An 18,695-nucleotide genomic window follows, 5' to 3' on the forward strand; every position below is an offset into this window, starting at 1 on the left:
AAAAGCTTCTAAGGCTTTAGATATTTATATTGCTTACTGACTAGTTTCTCTAAAATACAAAATATTTTTGTCAGTTCTTAAGAATTTCACACAATGTATTTTGGTTATATTCATTCCCATGTCTTATCCTAACTCCTCCCAGATCCACCCCTTTGTTGGTTAGTTTTTTGTCAACTTGACACAAACTAGAGTCACTTGGAAGAGGGAACTTCAATTGAGAGATTGCCTCCATTGGATTGGCATGTCTATGAGGTATTTTCTTCATTGCTAATTGATACAGGGGGAGCCCAGCCCCTCTGTGGTGGTGTCATCCCTAAGCAGGTAGGCCTGAGCAGTATGAGAAGGCTAGCTGTTAGACTGGAGAGATGGCTGTTCTTTCAGAGCATCCACATGGCAGCTAACAACTTTCCCTAGCTCCGGTTCCAGGGAATCCAATGCCCTCTTCTGACCCCCTCAGTCATTGAACAGCCTGGGTAGGTGTATTTGCATACATATAGGCAATATACTCATACACAAAAATAATAAAAAATAATAAATAAACATTTTTTTTAAAGCTAGCTGAGCAAGCCTGTAAGCGATGTTCCTCCATGGCCCCTGCTTCAGTTCTTATCTCTAGTTCCTACCTTGGCTTTCTCCAGTGAAGTACTATAATGTAAGCTGAAACAACCCCCTATCTCACCAGCCCCTATCAACTTAGTGCCTGTTTTTATGCCACCCAACTTCACATCATCTCCCCCTTTTTTATTTTAATGACTCACCAAATCAAATCTGTGCTGCCCATATACCCATATGGAGCTATTTACTGGTGGATGGTGGACATACCAGGGAGTCTCACCCTTAAAGAAAACTGACACTACTTTGCCCAGAACCTTTTCCACTCCATGCCCAAATTCTGGTATGCTTCATCTCATGCAGACAACCACAGCTGCTGTGAGTTCATGAGTACAGTGGTCCTGTCATGTCCAGAAGGCACTGGTGTGGCCCAGTCGTCCTCAGCCTCTGGCCCTTACCACTCCTTAAAAATCTTCCCACTCCTTCTTCCATGACAGACTGAGCAGTTTTTTGTTTTGTTTTGTTTTAAACAGAGCTTAGCATAGTGGTTTCTTTACAGAAGAGTGGGTGCCCCACATTTATGGATGCCTGTAAAGCCCATACTCAAATACAGATCCTGTGACCGACCTCCCAGCAGCCACACAAAATTGTGAGACAGGTGCCTCTTGGTGTTTTCGGCTTCCTTTGCCCCCTCCCCCACAAGCACCTAAGGTTGACTGATTGGGTGGGAGAGGTAGCTGACTTCCCCCTCGACTCCTTGATGAGAGTGGGAAGGAGGCATTACTATAGCTTGTGGGTATAGTGGTTGGAAGACACTTCCAGTTAACACCACCCTTCCTCAGGCTCCTACATTCTTTCTGCCATCCTCTTCTGCAAAAGTCTCTGAGGTGTGGTAGATGTGGGATGGTCTTCCTCCTGCTGTGGCAAGGCACTGAACTTTTGGGTCTCTGCGTCATCTGTTTTATGTGAGCTGTTGGCCAGTTTGAGTGGGATTTCATCTACACCACGTGTGGAGGCCCGATCCAGGCACTTTTAGGTGGTCTGCTGAGCTGTCCAGCATCTAAGCCAGACAGAGGCCAGAGTAGCCACTCTCAGGCTGTCTGTGAAGGCCTCGACTAAGCAGTTCTTTTAGAATTTGTCTTGAAATAAAATTTACTGCATACAGATACACTGTCATGGTATGTCTGTGAAAAGGTATGTTATGCAGCTAATTAAGTCGCATCAGAAGTATCTTTTTTAAAAAGGAAATGTTGAGAACAATCTTGATAGTAAATGTGTACTAGGGTATATTCCAAGATCTAAAATGCAGTTCTATAAAAGAAGGTTGTAAGTTTAAGTTTTAAACTGAGAAGCAGGATTGGTGATGTGGCTCAGTGGATAAGGGTGCATGCCACCAAGCCTGAAGACCTGAGTTTGATCCTCAGGACCCACACTGTGGAAGGAGAGGACCGACTCTGCAAGTTGTCCTCTGCCCTCCATGGATGCACCATGGCACCTGTGTGCCCATATACACATATACACACAAGTAAATAAATAAATAAATAAACAAATAAATGTAAAAAATAAATAAACCAAGAAGCAAGACAGTTTGCACACTGATTTCTAAGTTCATTTTAAAATGTGCTAATTCCTTGAAACTGTGTAGTAAAAATGAATTCAAAGCAGAAATGCTACATGCATAGTTTTAGGTTTTAAAAGCTTTTTAAAAGGTTTTCTTTATGTCTTTTTCAGTTCTGCTTGAGATTTCAAGAATTTTGAATACTGGTTTAGATATGGAAACTCTGTCTATTTGTGTACGGCTTTGTGAACAAGGAATTAACCCAGAAGCTTTGTCATCTGTTATTAAGGAACTTCGAAAGGCTACTGAAGCACTAAAGGTCAGAGATCTGTACTAGTTTGTTACAAATAAAAGTACTGTATTTAGAAATGACTAACAAAATCTGGGCATGGTAGCACAAACCTTTCTCTGTGAGGTCATGGCCAGCCTGGTCTACATAATGAGATACTGTCCTCCTCACTTACCCCCCACCCCCAAAAAAAGTATTGACTAACAATACTTTGTTAATCAAGAAATGATTAACAAAGCTATGTGAAAGATCCTATTTAGACAGAGTTAAACCAGTTTCTAATGCCATCAGGAAAAATTCTGAAGACTAGAAGTTTTGTAGCATGTGTTCAGATCACAAAAATTACTGTGACAAGCTATGTTGTCCTTTCTTAGGAATTTCTTTTTTAGAATTTTTCTATTTTGAGTAGAATTACATCTGTCCCAAAAAAGGTAAGTTCAAGTCCTAATCCCTGGTGCTGTGTGTGTGTGTGTGTGTGTGTGTGTGTGTATAAAATTATATTTGGAAACTATGTCTTGCATGTGTTATCAAATTAAGGTGAGTTCAGACTGAATTAGGGTAGTTTCTAATCCTATGATTGGTGTCTGATAAGCAAAATTTGAATAGAGATAAACAGAAGCACCACCATGTGAAGACAGGCAGAGGCAGCTATTTGGTGACAGGCAGAGACATGGAAATCTACAGGGCACCAAGCTAGGAGTAGGCAAAGAAGGACCCTGCCCCCACAGCCTTCAGGGAGGGCAAGGCTTAGCTAACACTTAGATTTGGGATTTCTGGCCTCTAGAACCATGAAAAAAATGAATTTCTTCTGTTTAAGCTACCAAGTTTAATGGCACCTTACAATGGTACCCCTGGAACTCCAGGCTTTAGTACTAGGAAGGAGGGTGCTACTACAACAATACTTTAAAGTGTTGGATATTGGATAGTTGATAGAGATTAGAAAGGTTTTTGTTTGTCTTTTTTTGTTGTTTTAGACAGGGTCTCCCTATAGCTCCAGCTGTCCTGGAACTCCCTATGTTGGAGGCTGGCCTCTATCTCACCTGCCTTTGCCTCTGGAGCGGTGGGATTAAAGGTATACAGCACCATGCCCAGCTGAGATTGGAAAATCCTAAAGTGCTTAATAGGAAAGGCTTAGATTGCCTTTAAGAGGCTGTTGGCAGAACTGTGAGCATTAAAGGTGCTTGGTGAATGTGCAGAGGTAAACTGTAGAGAAAGCGTCACTTATTTCAGAGAATACATACATACATCATTAAGAGGAGAATGTTGCTGGAAAGCAGAATGTTAAAAAGTACTTCTAGTGAAATCTCAGACACAGAATGTGCATTGGACACTGAAAGAAATTGTCCTTGCTGGGGCTAGAGAGATGGCTCAGTGGTTAAGAATACTGGTGGTTCTTGCAGAAGACCTGGGTTCGAATCCCAGCACCCACATGGCAGCTAACAACTATCCGTAACTCCAGTTCCAGGGATCAGATAGCCTCTTCTGTCCTCCACTGGCATTGCATGACATGGATGCACTTAACCTATATGCAGGCAATACACACACATAAAATAAAAATAATAAATAAAATATTTTTAAAAAGAAGTCCTTGTTTGTTAAAGTGACAGAACTGAATTATGTTCTATTATTGAATGGAAAATATAATATGTAAGTGATAACCTCAAGTATTTAGCTGAGGAAATGTCCAAGGTAAGTGTGGAAGGTGTGGCTTGGTTTCTCTTCCCTACTTAAAACAAAGTCTGAGAAGAATAGAGCTGAGGAGGAACCACTAAAAAAAGGAGCTAGCACTTGATTTGGGACATTCTTGTCTGTCTGGACTGCATACTTTAAAGACAGATCAAGAAGGTGGCTAGCTAACCTTTTGTGAAGAGATTATATATGTGATAGTCCCAGTCAGCCCTTTCAGAACAAACCCTGCCAGCTTGGACACAGAAGACAGGAGGAAATGAAGGCAAACTGTCAGATTATGGAAATTCTACAAGCTGGAAACTGAGAAACTATTTGCTGTAGCATAGTTAGCTTTCAATAAAGGGGGAAAGTAAGTGAGGAGTGATGCAGAGGTCACAAGGCTGCTGTTGCCACCAAGAGCCCAGAATTTTCCAAATTAAAACTAACCATCTTTTAGTTGCTAAGATGAGAACAGGGAAAGTATCGTGCTTCCTCTCTTGCTCACATTCTGATTTTAAATCTCTGCTGATTTTATTTCCATGTTTATATAGCATTAGCTATGAGTAGTAAAAGTTCAAGCTATTAAAGTTGTCCAGCAACAAAATGACTTACTTTCTATAGTTCTTATCACTGAAAATATGGGACTATGAAATTATGTAAGTTGCTCATTTTTCAGATTGTTGTTTGCTAAAGAGTTACAAATTTTTGACATTTTTCATTTTAATACCCTTTAGTTGTTAAACCTAACACAGAAAGTAAGAAAATATATTTACAGAGCAAACATTTATTATTATAAAGATTCACACAAGGGGCTGGGAAGATGGTTCAGTCAGTGAAATGCTTGTCATGCAAGCATGAAAACGTAAGTTTGATCCCAGTATCGACATGAAAAGCTAAGGCTCATACAGGCCTCTATTACCATAGCTGGGGAGCTGGAGACCCGTTGATTCCCTAAGGTTTGGTGAGCAGTCAGTCTAGACTTTTAACTCCAGGTTCCATGAGAGACCCGGTCTCAAAAAATAAGGTAGAAAGCAACTGTGGAAGACACCTAGTGTTGACAAGGATCACTAAACACCATTTTAATTTTGTAAAAGTTTTGAGCTGCATAAAAATGGAATCATAGAATAATATTTTTGCTGAATTCTTTCATTTAGTATTGTCTGTGATGTCCACTTATGTTGTTTTTAGTAGTAATGTGTTCCTTTTCTCTGAAATAAGTTTCATTGTATAAATATACCACAATTTGTTTATCCTTTCTACTGTGACTTGATACTGGGTTGTTTTCAGCATAAGGCCGTTCTAACAATGATTTCAATACTGTAGCCCATGTCTCTTGATGCTTGTGTGTGTGCATCTCTATTAGGTCTGTGTAAAAAGTAAAACTACTGGGCAATAGGTGATGTGTGTCTTCAACTTAATAAATATAATGCCAAACGTTCCCAAAATAGTTGTCCTGTTTTGCATTTCCACCAGTGGCATGTGAGTTTCCTTTGTTTTATGTTTGTTGGTGTTCTTTATTGGGAGCTTCTCAATTTCAAGCATTATGTCACCAAGGGGCCTGCCTGGGTTCTCATTTCTTGCATTTCTGAATGTATTTTCACAGGGTTTTGTCCAGAGTCTTTTGTAGGTAGGCTTTCACCTCACTTACCTGTTTTTCTTCATCATCCCTCCTTTCTAAACATTTATGACTTTTGTAGCAGGAAGAAAAATAACTGAAGAGTAAGAATGAGTAATAGTTAAATGAGTGCTTTCCTTGTGCTACAGTAGCCATAGGCTCAGATTGTACTGGCATTATTACCCATAGTCACACGGTGACAGGTACTGCTACTACGTGCTGCTGAGGAAATTGAACCTTATAACTTTAATCCAACTAATTTATGGTTAAGTGCTTGACAAAGGATATGTAGCCAGCTGTATAGAAAGGGATGCAGTGGTTTTGGGAAATGAAAAATCTTTGGGTTATGCAGGGGAGTGTTCTCTGATAATTCTGTTGAAAAATAAAAAGAAACTAGAATCTTTGACCAATGTCTTCCTAAAGTCTAGTCAGTTTTTTTATTTGTTTGGTTTTGGGTGTTGTGTTTTTTGTTTTTAATTTTCTTTGAAACAGGATCTCCCTATGCCTCAGCTGTCCTGAAACTGATTTGTGTATATCAGGCTGGCCTCTATCTCACAGAGATCCACCTACCTCTACCTCCCAAATACTCAGATTAAAAGCTTGCACCACCATGCCTAGCCACCTGTAGTAGATTTTTGAAAATATATCTACAACTATAAGAATTTATGTTGCATTATGTTCAAGTTTGAAAGAGAATAGGCAAAATGGGTTTTCCTAATGTACAAGAATATGAGATCTATAAGGGAATATACAGACCCAGCGGAGGCAGGTTATGGTCAAAGCAGAGTTGGCGTAGTGTGTTTTTCTTCTTTGTTAGCATGTATTTTTTTGTACAGTGCTTCATTGTGATGTTTCCATAAAAACATACTATGTACTATATCAAGCTCATCCCCTCTGCTGCTCTCCCTTCTACTCCCTCCCCCCATCCCTTTCTTCATTCTTAGTACTCCCTCTGTTAGTTTCTTGTCCTTTTTCCACCCCACCTTCCACCTGTGAGGGAAAGCATGTGGTAATTTGTCTTTGTGAAACTGGTTTACTTCACTTAATCTGATAATCTTCAGTCCCATCCCACTTTCTTGAAAATGACATGATTTCCTTCTTTCTATAACTGAGTAAAACGTGTGTGTGTGTGCATGTGGTGTATGCATGTACTTGTCACATCTGTTCATGAGTACCTAGGCTGATTTCCTAATTTGACTACTATGGATATGGCCACAGTGAACTTGAGTGTGCAGCTAACTCTAGGAAACAGACTTTTATTCTTGGCGTAGCATTTTCTTAGACAGTATATAACCTAGTATATGCATTAGGATAGGAGCTTCAGAAACCCCTGTTAGACGTAACTTTCCAACTTTGAGCATTCTTGTTATGGATTATGATGAGGTGGAAGGCCGAATCAGTAATTAAGATTGACAAAATCAGAAATGGTTGGCCATTTGGGTGGAAAATGATTCTCTTACACAAATCCTTTAAGGTACATTTGCCCATTAGCTAAGCCAGTAAGCCAGTAGAACTAGGGAGGAAAGTTTCTAGCTAAGAAGAAATGTCACTTGGAACTTTTAAAAATTTCTTTTAGCATAATTATATAGTCTATACAATTTTTATAAAAATCACACTTATGATACTAAGATACTTAAAACAGAAGATTCAGAGAATGAAACAACAAAAGTAGTCACTCATAATCACCCAAGATATTTGGCAACCATCCTGTTAGATAATACCGTGCTATTTTGAAATTAAAAACATGGTTAATTTGACTTAACTATATAAAAAGATCTTCCAGCTTGCTTCTCCTTTAAGTAGAGTCTATTCTTGCTTAACTGCTACTCTGGGGTGCACAGTTGGTTTTCCAGAGCTGCGCTGAGCCACTCACCTTCCTTGACTAGCTCTTTACAGACTTTGGCAAGCATTGAGTATGTTGCTTGCTCTTTCTTTCATTGCTGCTAGTGAATTTTTTTTTACCATATTTTCTTTTTGCATTAAAATAAGGCTAAAGAGAATCTGTTTCTACTGCATTCTACTATTTTTACATAGACCTCCTAACATTTAGAGTTTAATTGTATAGTACTTACTGTCCGCATTGTAGAATGTGTAAAATATAAATCCGGGAGCTGGGCATGATGGCACACACTTTTAATCCCAGCTCTTGGAAGGCAGAGACAGGTGGATTTATGTGAATTCAAAGCCATCCTAGTTTTACCTTTCTTTTTCTTGAATTTTCAAATGACAGTGTTTAAATCCTTTATAGTAAAAGTATCTAGCAATGTGTCGCTCCAGTTTGATTAGCTCCTTCACAGCAGTACATGGGCTACCTTATGTTAAACATGGCAAGACTACAAAACAGGACTGTTAATTGACGGCATTTTATGAATGAGTCTTTATTGATACTGAATTTCTGTATTATATTTCTAGTGCTAGTGTTCATGTGTAAAAACATATATTGCGATTTGAGAAGTTGTGGACAAAAGCTACCTTTTAGCATCTTCTGTTTAGCAACAAAGTGGCTTGAATTATACTATTATTGATACACTCTAGGGACTGAACCTTCACCTTTTTCTTCTAGGTGTCCTGTACTGTCACTAATACCCTAGTTCATCTGTGATGTGAAAGGCCTGCAGCTTGAGGATGCTGGGGGAGCAGAATTTGAACTTAGAAAGGAATAGAGAACTAAATGATTTTCATCTCCCAATCCCCTCACCCAAGGAAAGGAAATAATCACTTTCACTGAAAAGAGAAGTTTGGAAGAGAAGAGGACTACCAAATGTTGATTTTTCTCAGGGCTTTCCTTTCAAATTTTGGGGGGTTTAGTGGTGATCTGATACAAGTCTCCAGAATGTTATTGTTACCCTTCCAGATAGAAAGTTCTACATTTTTATAGTGATGATACATTACTTACAGTGAAAATGCTTGTTTCGTTGTCTGTCTGGTAGAGAACCTCTGCAGTGATACAAAAGTGAGTTGGTACAAAATGAATAGCATTTTTCGATTAAGTCATTTTGATTTGAAACCAAACTGTGTAATTTTAAGACTTCTTTGATATAATACTAAGAATGGGCAGGAAAATGACAGAGTGCATTATGGGTATGTAGATAAAGTGAACATAAAAGCCTACAAGGGAAAAAAGCAAAAATTTCTTAGAACAGTGGGATTTTTTTTTTTAAAGCTATGTTCTCACTCTCTTGTGTGACTAGTCCAGAGGAAAGAAGGCTAACTAAATATGTCTGTAAAGTCAGTACTATTGGCTGCAAAGAAAAAGTTTAACTTTATTTCAGATTACATTATTTATAATTTTCTCATTATTTTGCATGATTTTCATGAAAGAACCAAAATAAAAGCAAATTTCATTGTAGAAATATAAGTGCATTTAAAAATCTAGCATAGATTTCTAATTAAATTAGTCATTTTAATATTGGCATTAAGTCTTTGTTTTGTTCCTGATTTCTTTTTTATTTTTATTTTTATTTTATGTGTATGCGTGTATTGCTTGCATGTAGGTAAGTGCACTTGTATTGTGCGGTGCCCATGGAGGTCAGAAGAGGCTGTCGGATATCCTGGAACTGGAGTTACGGACAGTTGATAGCTGCCATGTGGGTGCTGGGATTCGAACCCGGGTCTTCTGCAAGAACAGTCAGTGTTCTTAACTGCTGAGCCATCTCTCCAGCCCCTTGTTCCTGATTTCTTGAAACAGGGTCTCTTCCCTATGGAGCCCAAGCTGAATGTGACCTCAAGCCCCTTCTTTTCTGACTCAGCCTCCTAAGAGCTGGCATGTGTTTTTTCTTTTAAGTCTTTCTAGATAGGCATATCGAATAATTGTTGATCTTTAGAGTCCTCCAATGAGCTTAGTAGTTGGGGGTACAGGTGAAACAAGAGTTAGATGCTTACTCTTCCTGTTTTGCTCCGGGTGTTGCTACCTTGTTGCTTCAAATGTCTTCCTCGTTTTTCTGATTTTGCACTACAATAAAACATAGGAGATAAACTAAGGTCTTGGAAAAACAAAATTATATGTTAATTCTTCAAGAAGCAATATATTTTTATGTGGGCTATTTATTAAGGTGATATGACTACTGGTTTTGTTTTTTTCTTACAAATTTTCTGTAACATTTGATACACAACAAAATGAAGTCTCATTATACTTTTTCAATTAAAATAATTCAGTCATATGGGGGAATAGCTGTTTGTTAAATACAGTGTAGTGTTGACAAATTTATCTCCATGGTATGTCTCTCACTGTGGCTTTTTCAATAATGAGTCTTACTGTCTTGTTCTAGGCTGCTGAAAATACGACAAGCTGACTTTCTGCAGAAGTCCTGATGAGATGTGTCAAGTTCTGCAGGGAAGATTGCATTGTAGTCAAGGATGTATACTGAAATAACTACTTGCAGTGTAGAAAATGTTGCTGAAAAGAAAATTTTTGAAAAGACTTAAAAAACCATAGCTTTACAGATCAGCACAAAGTAGCTTAAGAGAGGACTATCAGTTATATTACATTGAATCCCAGTTTTTTGTTAATGGCCCCAGTAAGCTTTGACATTGCTGTGTTCTCATTTATGTATTCCTTATTTATAGCTCTGATAGCTTTAATTTTCTGAGCAGTCTTGTCTATCTGATAGGCACATCTGCTGTGCATGGTTGAAGTTAGTGGAACCCATCAGGAGAGATGTATAGTAGTTATGACTTGTTGACATTTCCATTATAAACGTTAATTTTAAATTATTTATGAATAACTATGGATTTATGTTGCATTGGGCTGAAAGTTGACAGGATTCAGCTGCCATTTGTGAATTTTTATTTAGATTCCCATTGTGTTTCTAATCTCAACAGAGGCTGTTTAGTTTTGTAAGCAGTTTTGGGGCAGTTAAAAGTATAAAACGGATCATTTTTGTATTGACTAAAAATTAAAACTTCTAGAAACTTAGATTTTAAAAGTCATGTTAGGGCTTAGCTTAGTATTATTTGTAGTTTGAACTTTTAAAATCTAATATTATTTTCCTTCCTAAATTTTATACCCTATAAAGGCCTAAAAAATTATGTATAAAATGAAACAGCCAACCTGCAAAATTCCTTTTTACTTTTCTTACATGAAAGAAATGGGTAATGATTACGGAATAAATCTTGAGTGGCTATTTAATCATCGCATAGGTAGTGTGTTTCAACAGATTCATAATAGCTTCTGAAGAAGTAAGGATTTTTACCTATTAAAAACTAATGAAATGTGTATCAGGAATTTTAAGTATGACTTTCCAGAATAATTTTATATGTCATTATTTTTACCATTAACATTTTAACTCTTTAACATGATGATTCAAAAATAAATTCAAGAAAATTTTCCATAGCTCATTGGTTCAGTTTTTATTACAGAATCTCAGTAAAATTTTCTTTTTGTAAGGCTAATATGGATTTAATCTGATTTTATTGTTTCTTAAATTTTAACTTTGTCTGATGCCATTTAAATAACAGTATAAGCATTCACTCTTCTGTAGTATTATTTGTTCACACAAGCTGAAATGTTTTATAAGATGTAATAATATTCAAATAGCCACCTTCTCTGCTGTTTTTAAAGCAATCTCAGCTGTTGATCAGTAATCCCTGCCACTCAGGAAGCTGAGGTAGAAGAATCATGAGTTCAAGGCCAGCTTGGGCTATATAGGCAACACAGTGAGACCCTATCTCAAAAGGAAATCTTGACTTTTGGCTATTTTGATTTTTTTAATGCCATCATCTTTACCCAGTAATGTCTTTGGCAGAACAAGCGGGGAGACAGTAAGCGCTCATAATAAGCATTTGACCGGTGGTAAGCAGTGCGCATATTGCATGATATTTATAAAATCAAAGGCAGTACTTCTCTCAAACTTCAAAATTTGTACATTTAGAGTTAGTAGTTTTATTTATGATTTTGTAGATTCAGTTACTTATGGATGAAACATAGTAGGGAAATATGTTGAGAAAGGGTTATGTTTACAGAAGACTGCTTTATTGTGTCACATTTCTTAAATGTAAACATATTTTTAATTAATACTAAAGTAATATTTAAGAAACTAGTGGTACAATTACAGTATCATGCATGTTGTCAATGACAAAAATAAAATCATGTTGCTGTTACTGGCATGTCACTTTTGATGTAATATATGCTTCTGTGAATTCAGATGTGTTTCTGTAGATAGTCTATAAATATTAAAGTGCTTACCGTGTATGAACATTTTAAAGATAGGTTGTATAGTTTACATCTTAAATTAAGCTTGAGATATAAAATGGAATTTTTTTCCCCCTGATACTGAGAGAAGATAGTTATTTTACTATTGCCTCAGGCTTTAAAACAAAGTTGACAATTGAAATAAGTTTATTGATTTTCAGTGCTTCAAATAAGATTATTCTTTACATAGAAGGTCATTATAAAATTTATTTGCATGTTGCCTCCAAATATATGTAAAGATTTTCTAGTAACTGAGTCAAATGTCAGTTTTCAAATATTCAATTAAGATTAAGAATTCAATCCAGGTGTGGTGTTCTCACCTTTAATCCCAGTACCACTCAGGAGGCTGTGAGATAGATTTAGGTCAGCCTGGTCTGACCTAAAAAGTCCAGGCCAGCTGGGGCTACAGGGAGACCCTGTGTTAAAAAGACACCGCCCCCCCCCAAAAAAAAAAGATTCAGTTTCCGCCTCATTAACCATTTTTTTATTATAGTAAAAGAAACAACATGAAATTTATGATTTAGTAACCTAAATTGAGCAGTTTGATGACATGATTCCTCATTCCTTTCTCCCTCTAACCCCTACCAAACATTTTTCTACATTCTGTCCATGAATTTTAGGTATCTCCTGTATTCTGAATCACATAGTATCTGTCCTTTGCTTTATCTTGTTTCATAATGTCTTCAAGATTCATCCATGTAGTATATGTCAGTTCTTTCTTGTCAGAGCTCAGTAATGTCCAGTGTATGAATGTGCTACATTTTCTTTGTTCACTCACCAGCAACTTTGGGCTGTCCTGAGTAATGCTGCTATGAACATTGGGTACAGGTATCTGTTCAACTTTTCAGTTCTTTTAGGCACATACCTCATAATAGAAGGATGGGTTAGAGTAAGTAAGGAGAGACTAGAGAGGATACACTGACGGCAGCCTGGGCCTAAGTGCTCAAATCAGGATAGATCCCAGACATTAGCAAAAAAACCTGGAATTTAGTGAGGGTTATGGAGGAAACAGAAAAGAAACTGAGGTGATTGAATTTCTAAACCTAGGTAACCGAGTGGAAATCTAATTTCCTGAAAAAATTAAAAGATTTTAGAAAAGATTTTAGCATATATCAAGCTTTGGCCTTGTCAGACCCCCCATATACCCTTTTCCCCTTATCCATGTCTGTTTTTCATTGTACAACATTTGTGGCCATTTTCGAGTACAGTTTAGGGATTATTTATTAATTTCTGCCTGTACTTGAAAAAGCCACACAGACACAGAAACTTCATGATTTTGTTCATTGATGGAGATCAATGTCTAGTATACAATAAATACATGGTGGAATGACTGGGGAGACTAGATGCCTAAAACAGCATCTATCATATGATTGAAAAATTATACTGAGAAATTACTACTACCTAGGTACTAGTCTTGGTGTTAGAACACATCAAATAGTTTAATTCTTAGCCTTCCACAACTACAAGAGGTAGCTTCAGCTCTTGTCTAATTACAAACCTAGGGACAAAGTAGTAAACAGTAGCTTAAATATAGAAGTGGTAGAGCCAGGGTTTGAATCCCAGAAGCTGGCTGGAGAGCCCACTTCTCAGTGGGTATCTCTATGGTGAGAGACACCCACTCTTTATGGGGAGCCCACTCTCTATGGGTGTCTCTCATGGGATAAGGAGTTAAAATGGGAGAAAGTAAAAGATGGCATCAGGTGCCTAAGGCAGTAAAAGTCTAGAAGTAGATGTTGAGAACCAAGACTGCAAAATGTTTCTGTCCCTGGCTGCCCCATCCAGATGAGTGTGCTGTTGACCTTGGTTCATGAATTTCTGTAGCATTTCAGCAGATCCCATGTTACTCCCTTTTGATCAGGGCAGTATAAAGAAATAAACTGGGCCTGGTGGCACAAACCTGTAATCCTAGTCACTTGGGAGACTAAAGCAGGAGGGTGGCAAGTTCAAGGCCTGCTTAATTTACTTTTGTGAGTTCCAGGCCTCCCTGACAACTTAGAGACCCTGTCTCAAAATTTTAAGAGAGACTGGTGAGGGGGGTTGGGCATAACTGTGTCTTGTGTTAAGCATTTGTTTAGTATGTGTAGGCCCTAAGTTCAGTCACCAATACTGGTTTCCCTATCCTACCCAAGAAGGGAAGGGAGGGCAACCAAAGCATTTTCCAGAAGTGTGGGTCGTGAATCCAGCACTAATTTAAAAACAAAGACAATTGAAATTGTGTTGGGCTTGCATTTAATATGTGAGAATATTTAAAGTGTGTTTTGTTTTGTTTTTTAAGTACATTTTACAGTCCCAAATGGCAGGCTCAGAAAAAATAGAACAAAATATTGAGGTATCTCGTGGGGCCCCAGTAGAATGGAAATACAGGCCTGTTACAATGAACACAGTCCACATTATTACTGTAACAGCTAAAAGCAGTAAGTTAGATGTACATTTGGAGAGTCACATCAGAAGCCTTTTAGGAGGTTCTAATAATTACACTTTCAAATGTAATGTTGGAAAACTTCCATCTGTTAAATGTTTTAGTGTCTATCCTACCAGCAAATGGCCATTTTATTGTCACAGTTATGACTTATACTTGAATTTGCTGGCTACTGTACATTGAGATATCCAAATAATATAAAAGTTAAATAAACGTCTCCTGATTTAACCTCAGTACCACTAGTATAAAATACCACTTCAGTGTCATACTATTCAGTAAGAAACATCTCTGGAATGGGACATAATTTCCTTAATTCTTGTTAATTAAAGATGTCTGATAAATCTCACAAAACAAGGGCAACAGTGAAAACTGACTTGCTTGCAAGATCATAGGACATTTTGAAAGGTAGATGGATCATGATATTTAGGAAACTTGTACATGAGTGTTTACCTCTAGACCCCAACATCTTCAATTGTGCTGTGTGAGTTTTCACGTTGTTTCCTCACCTGTGCCTTCAAAGTCCACGTTTCTTACAGCCTCCTCATTTTGACATTGTTTGGTCACATTTTCATACCACTTGGGCTGGTTAGTGCTGTCAGTCTAGAATCACTTGGGAGATAAGCCTGTAGGTATGCCTGTAGGGGAGGTATACATTAAGCTAACTGTGGGAAGACCCATCTTAATTGTGGCAGGGACCTGCACTAAGTGAAAGATTTGAGCTGAGCACGCCAGCATTCATCTCTTGCTCTCTGCTTTTTTACTGTGGATGCAGTATAACCAGTTACCTCAACTCCTGCCTCTCTGACTTCCCCTGTGGTGATTCACTGTTACCTTGGACTGTGAGTTGAAGTAAACCCTTATAAGTTGCTTTTGCCAGTGTATTTTATCACAGCAATAGGAAAAGAAACTAAGACATCACTAAACTGGTATTCATAAATATTTTTCTTTAGATAAGTTCACTTTTTTAAAAACTCAAAATAAAATTTTTTTTTAATTAAAATTTACATGGGGGATGGGAGAGGTGGCTCAGTGGTTAAGAGCACTGGCTGCTCTTGAAGAGAACCAGGGTTCAATTCCCAGCACTGTCCATAACACCAGTTCCAAGGGAGCCGTTGCCCTCTTCTGACCTCTGCAGGTATTGCTTGACACAGGTGCAACTACTTACTTATATATAAAAAATAAATAATAAAAAAATTACATGGCTACTAAAATGGAAAACATTATTTGCCATGAGTGTAAAAATAAACACAGCCCCCACCTCCCTTTTCTTCCCCTGAGCTGTACAGCCCCCAGCTTCCTGGTGCCAGCATCCTTCCTGGGTAAGTCTAGTGGTTACCACCACGCCTTGACTCCCCCAGCCTAATTCACCCTCCCAGCTCCCCCACCCCATCTCTCCTCCTGGCCTGGGTATGGCCCATTTCTTGTCTTGGCCCCCAAGACACTGGGGCTGAGCTCTCAGCCCAGAGTCCCCACTGCTTCCTGATCCTTTGCATCCAGACCAACCCAGTTCCTCCCTGTGGTACCCAGGAGCCCTCTGTGCCTGGTCCTGCCACCACCTATCTACCTTTGCTTCCCTGGGTGGCTTAGCCACCAGCTTCCGGGTGCTAGCATTTTTCCTGGGTGGGTCCCTTGGGCCCACTGAGCCTTGACTCCTCCAGCCTCATTCACCCTCCCAGCTCCCCTGCCTTGTGTCTCTTGGATTGGGTACTGGCCCATTTCTTGTCTTGGCACCCCAGACCCCTGGACTGACCTCGTGGCCCAGAGTCCCTACTGCTTTCTGATCCTTTGCATCCAGAACAACCCAGTTCCTCCCACTAGTCCCCAGGAGCCCTCAGGGCCTCTTCCTGGCTACACCTTCCTTTGCATTCCTGGATGGCACAGCCACCAGCTTCCTGAGACCAGCATCTTTCCTGGGCCCTGCTCCCAGGGGAGTCCAGCCCTCAAATTCCTCAGGGCAGCATCTTTCCTGGAGGGATCCTGACCTTAGGAGAAAGCCTGAGAGCATCTGATCCTCATTTGACTTGGGCCTCTGTGGGAACTCCTGAAGACGAAAACAATTTGGTCACTCCAGCATAAAATCAAGAGAGAACCTGAAGCGTAAACCAACCAGGTTTTCATGCCCAACAAGTAACCCACGAAGGCACATAAAGTTTACAAAAAGAAGCAGGAAGCAGACCTAAACTCAACAAAGGAAGGCTTGAGTCTCACACAAGAATCAGAAACTACAAAAGAAATTCACATGTCAAAGTCACAGAGAAAAAAAATAACGTGAAAAACCAAAATAATATATCTCCACCAAGTGCCAATAGTCCTCTAGAGGACTACAGTGAGAACCACCTAAAAATAACAGCATGGAACTCAAAAGAATAATTATAAACATTATAAAAGAATTCAGTGAATTTAAAGAAAACACAACTGAAAGAAGATAGAGATAATCTGAATTCAGAAAAGAAATATTAAAGAATGCTCAGTCTCAAATGAAGAAGGAAGTGAAACACTCAGCCAATTAGAAACTACAGGAGAAAACCACCAATAGATGAATGAAATGAAAAGCAGAATATCAAGACTGGAAGACAAAATGGATGAATTAGACCACTCGAGCAAAGATTATGAAAAATTTAAGAAAACACAAGAATGGAATATGCAGAAATTGTGTGACACCATAAAAAGACCAAACTTACAAATCATAGACATACAGGAAGAAGAAGAATCTTAAGATAATGATATGGACCAGATCTTCAACAGGTTTGTAGAAGAAAATTTTCCAAAATTAAAGAAATGCCCATACAAATACAAGAAGCATATAGAACACCAAATAGGACCAGAAAAGAAACTCTCCATGGCACATCATAGTGAAAACACTAAACACACAGAACAAAGAGACAATACTGAAAGCTGCCAAAGAAAAACAAGTCACATATAAAGGACATCAGGATTACAGCTAACTTCTCAGTGCAAGCTATGAAAGCCAGAAGAGCCTGGACCAAAGTATTCCCAGTTCTTGATGACCACAGATGCCAACCCATATTACTTTACTCGGTCAAAATGTATATTATAGTCAAAGGGGAAAGAAAAATCTTCCATGACATAAATAGGCTGGAAGAATTCATGTCCACAAAACCAGCCCTTCAGAGAGTTCTTGAAGAAAGAGCTGAAGAAAGAAATGACTATACCCAAGGAGTTACGGAAAGAAACTCAATAAAGGTATAACTGTAAATGCACAGCTATCCAAGAATGTGAACAGAAAACAAAAAATGACAGGATTCAATACACATCTTTTATTAATAACTTTAAATGTCAATGGACTGAACTCCCCAGTCAAAAGACATGACTAGTGGAATGAATTAAGAAACAAAACCCATCTTTTTGTTGTCTGCAAGAAACTCATCTCACTTTCAAGGACAGGCACTACCTTAAGGTGAAAGGATGGGAAAAAATATATATATACCAAGCGAATGGTACTAACAAAAAGCAGGCATTGCAATTCTAATATCTGATATACATTAAAAGTAAACAGAAGAGATAAAGGGGGCCACTTCATCCTGATCAAAGGAACAATAAACCAAGAAGATATTACAATCAGGAACATATAGACACCAAACTGTAGAGCTCCCAACTCCATTAAAAACAGTACTACAGGACTTAAGACCCAGATTAATCCCAACTCATTAATAATAGGGGACTTCAATACTCCATTGTCTCCATTAGATAGGTCAACAGGACAGAAAATTAACAGAGAGGCATTTGAAGTAAACAATACCATATATCAAATGGACCTAACAGACACCTACTGAATGTTCCACCCAAGCACCAAAGAATATACTTTCTATTCAGTGCCCCAATGGAACCTTCTCCAAAATTGACCATATACTGGGGCACAAAACAAACTTCAACAAGTAGAAAAAGACTGAAATAATTCCATGCATTCTATCAGACCACAATGCAATAAAGCTTAAAATCAACACTGGAAGAAACCATAGTAAATACATGAACATATGGAGATTAAACAACACACTTCTAAATGACAACTGGGTCAAAGGAAAAATTAAGAAAAAAATAGAAAGTATTGCTGGAACTAAATGAAAAAGAGAATACAACACAACAAAACCTCTGGGACACGTTGAAAGCAGTCCTTGGAAGTTTATAGTTCTATATGCCTACATTAAAAAGCAGAAAGAACACAAATAAATGACAACATTGCAACTCAAGACACTTGAAAAGCAACAATAAATGAAACCCAAACCCAGCAGACAAGAAGAAATAACAAAAATCAGAGCACAAATTAATGAAAGAGAAACAAAACAATACAAAGAATCAATGAATCCAAGAGCTGGTTCTTTGAAAAGATAAACAAGATTGACAGACCGCTAGCCCAGTTAACCAAAAGAAAGAAAAAGCACCTCC

At 38.2% G+C, this 18,695-nt stretch overlaps 1 protein-coding gene across 3 annotated transcripts in view; it reads left to right on the top strand.

Annotated features, from left to right (window-relative positions):
- Positions 1 to 18,695, top strand: part of Mzt1 (mitotic spindle organizing protein 1) — a 33,976-nt gene that overhangs the window by 7,270 nt on the left and 8,011 nt on the right. Inside the window, exons 2-4 of one of the 3 annotated variants that reach the window (XR_003847220.1) lie at positions 2,284 to 2,429; positions 8,246 to 8,635; positions 9,951 to 11,781. Coding sequence is in view for 2 of the 3 variants with exons in the window: in XM_008854547.3 (XP_008852769.1) it covers positions 2,284 to 2,429; positions 9,951 to 9,974 (170 nt within the window). In the remaining variant the exon portion in view is untranslated. Of the gene's footprint in view, positions 1 to 2,283; positions 2,430 to 8,245; positions 8,636 to 9,950; positions 11,782 to 18,695 lie in introns of those variants that run through there. The other 2 variants (XM_008854547.3, XM_008854545.3) reach the window with 2 other exon arrangements.

The sequence above is a fragment of the Nannospalax galili genome, unplaced genomic scaffold (assembly GCF_000622305.1).
Source record: "Nannospalax galili isolate Female #2095 unplaced genomic scaffold, S.galili_v1.0 scaffold246, whole genome shotgun sequence".
In the NCBI taxonomy this organism is placed as follows: Eukaryota; Metazoa; Chordata; class Mammalia; order Rodentia; family Spalacidae; genus Nannospalax; species Nannospalax galili.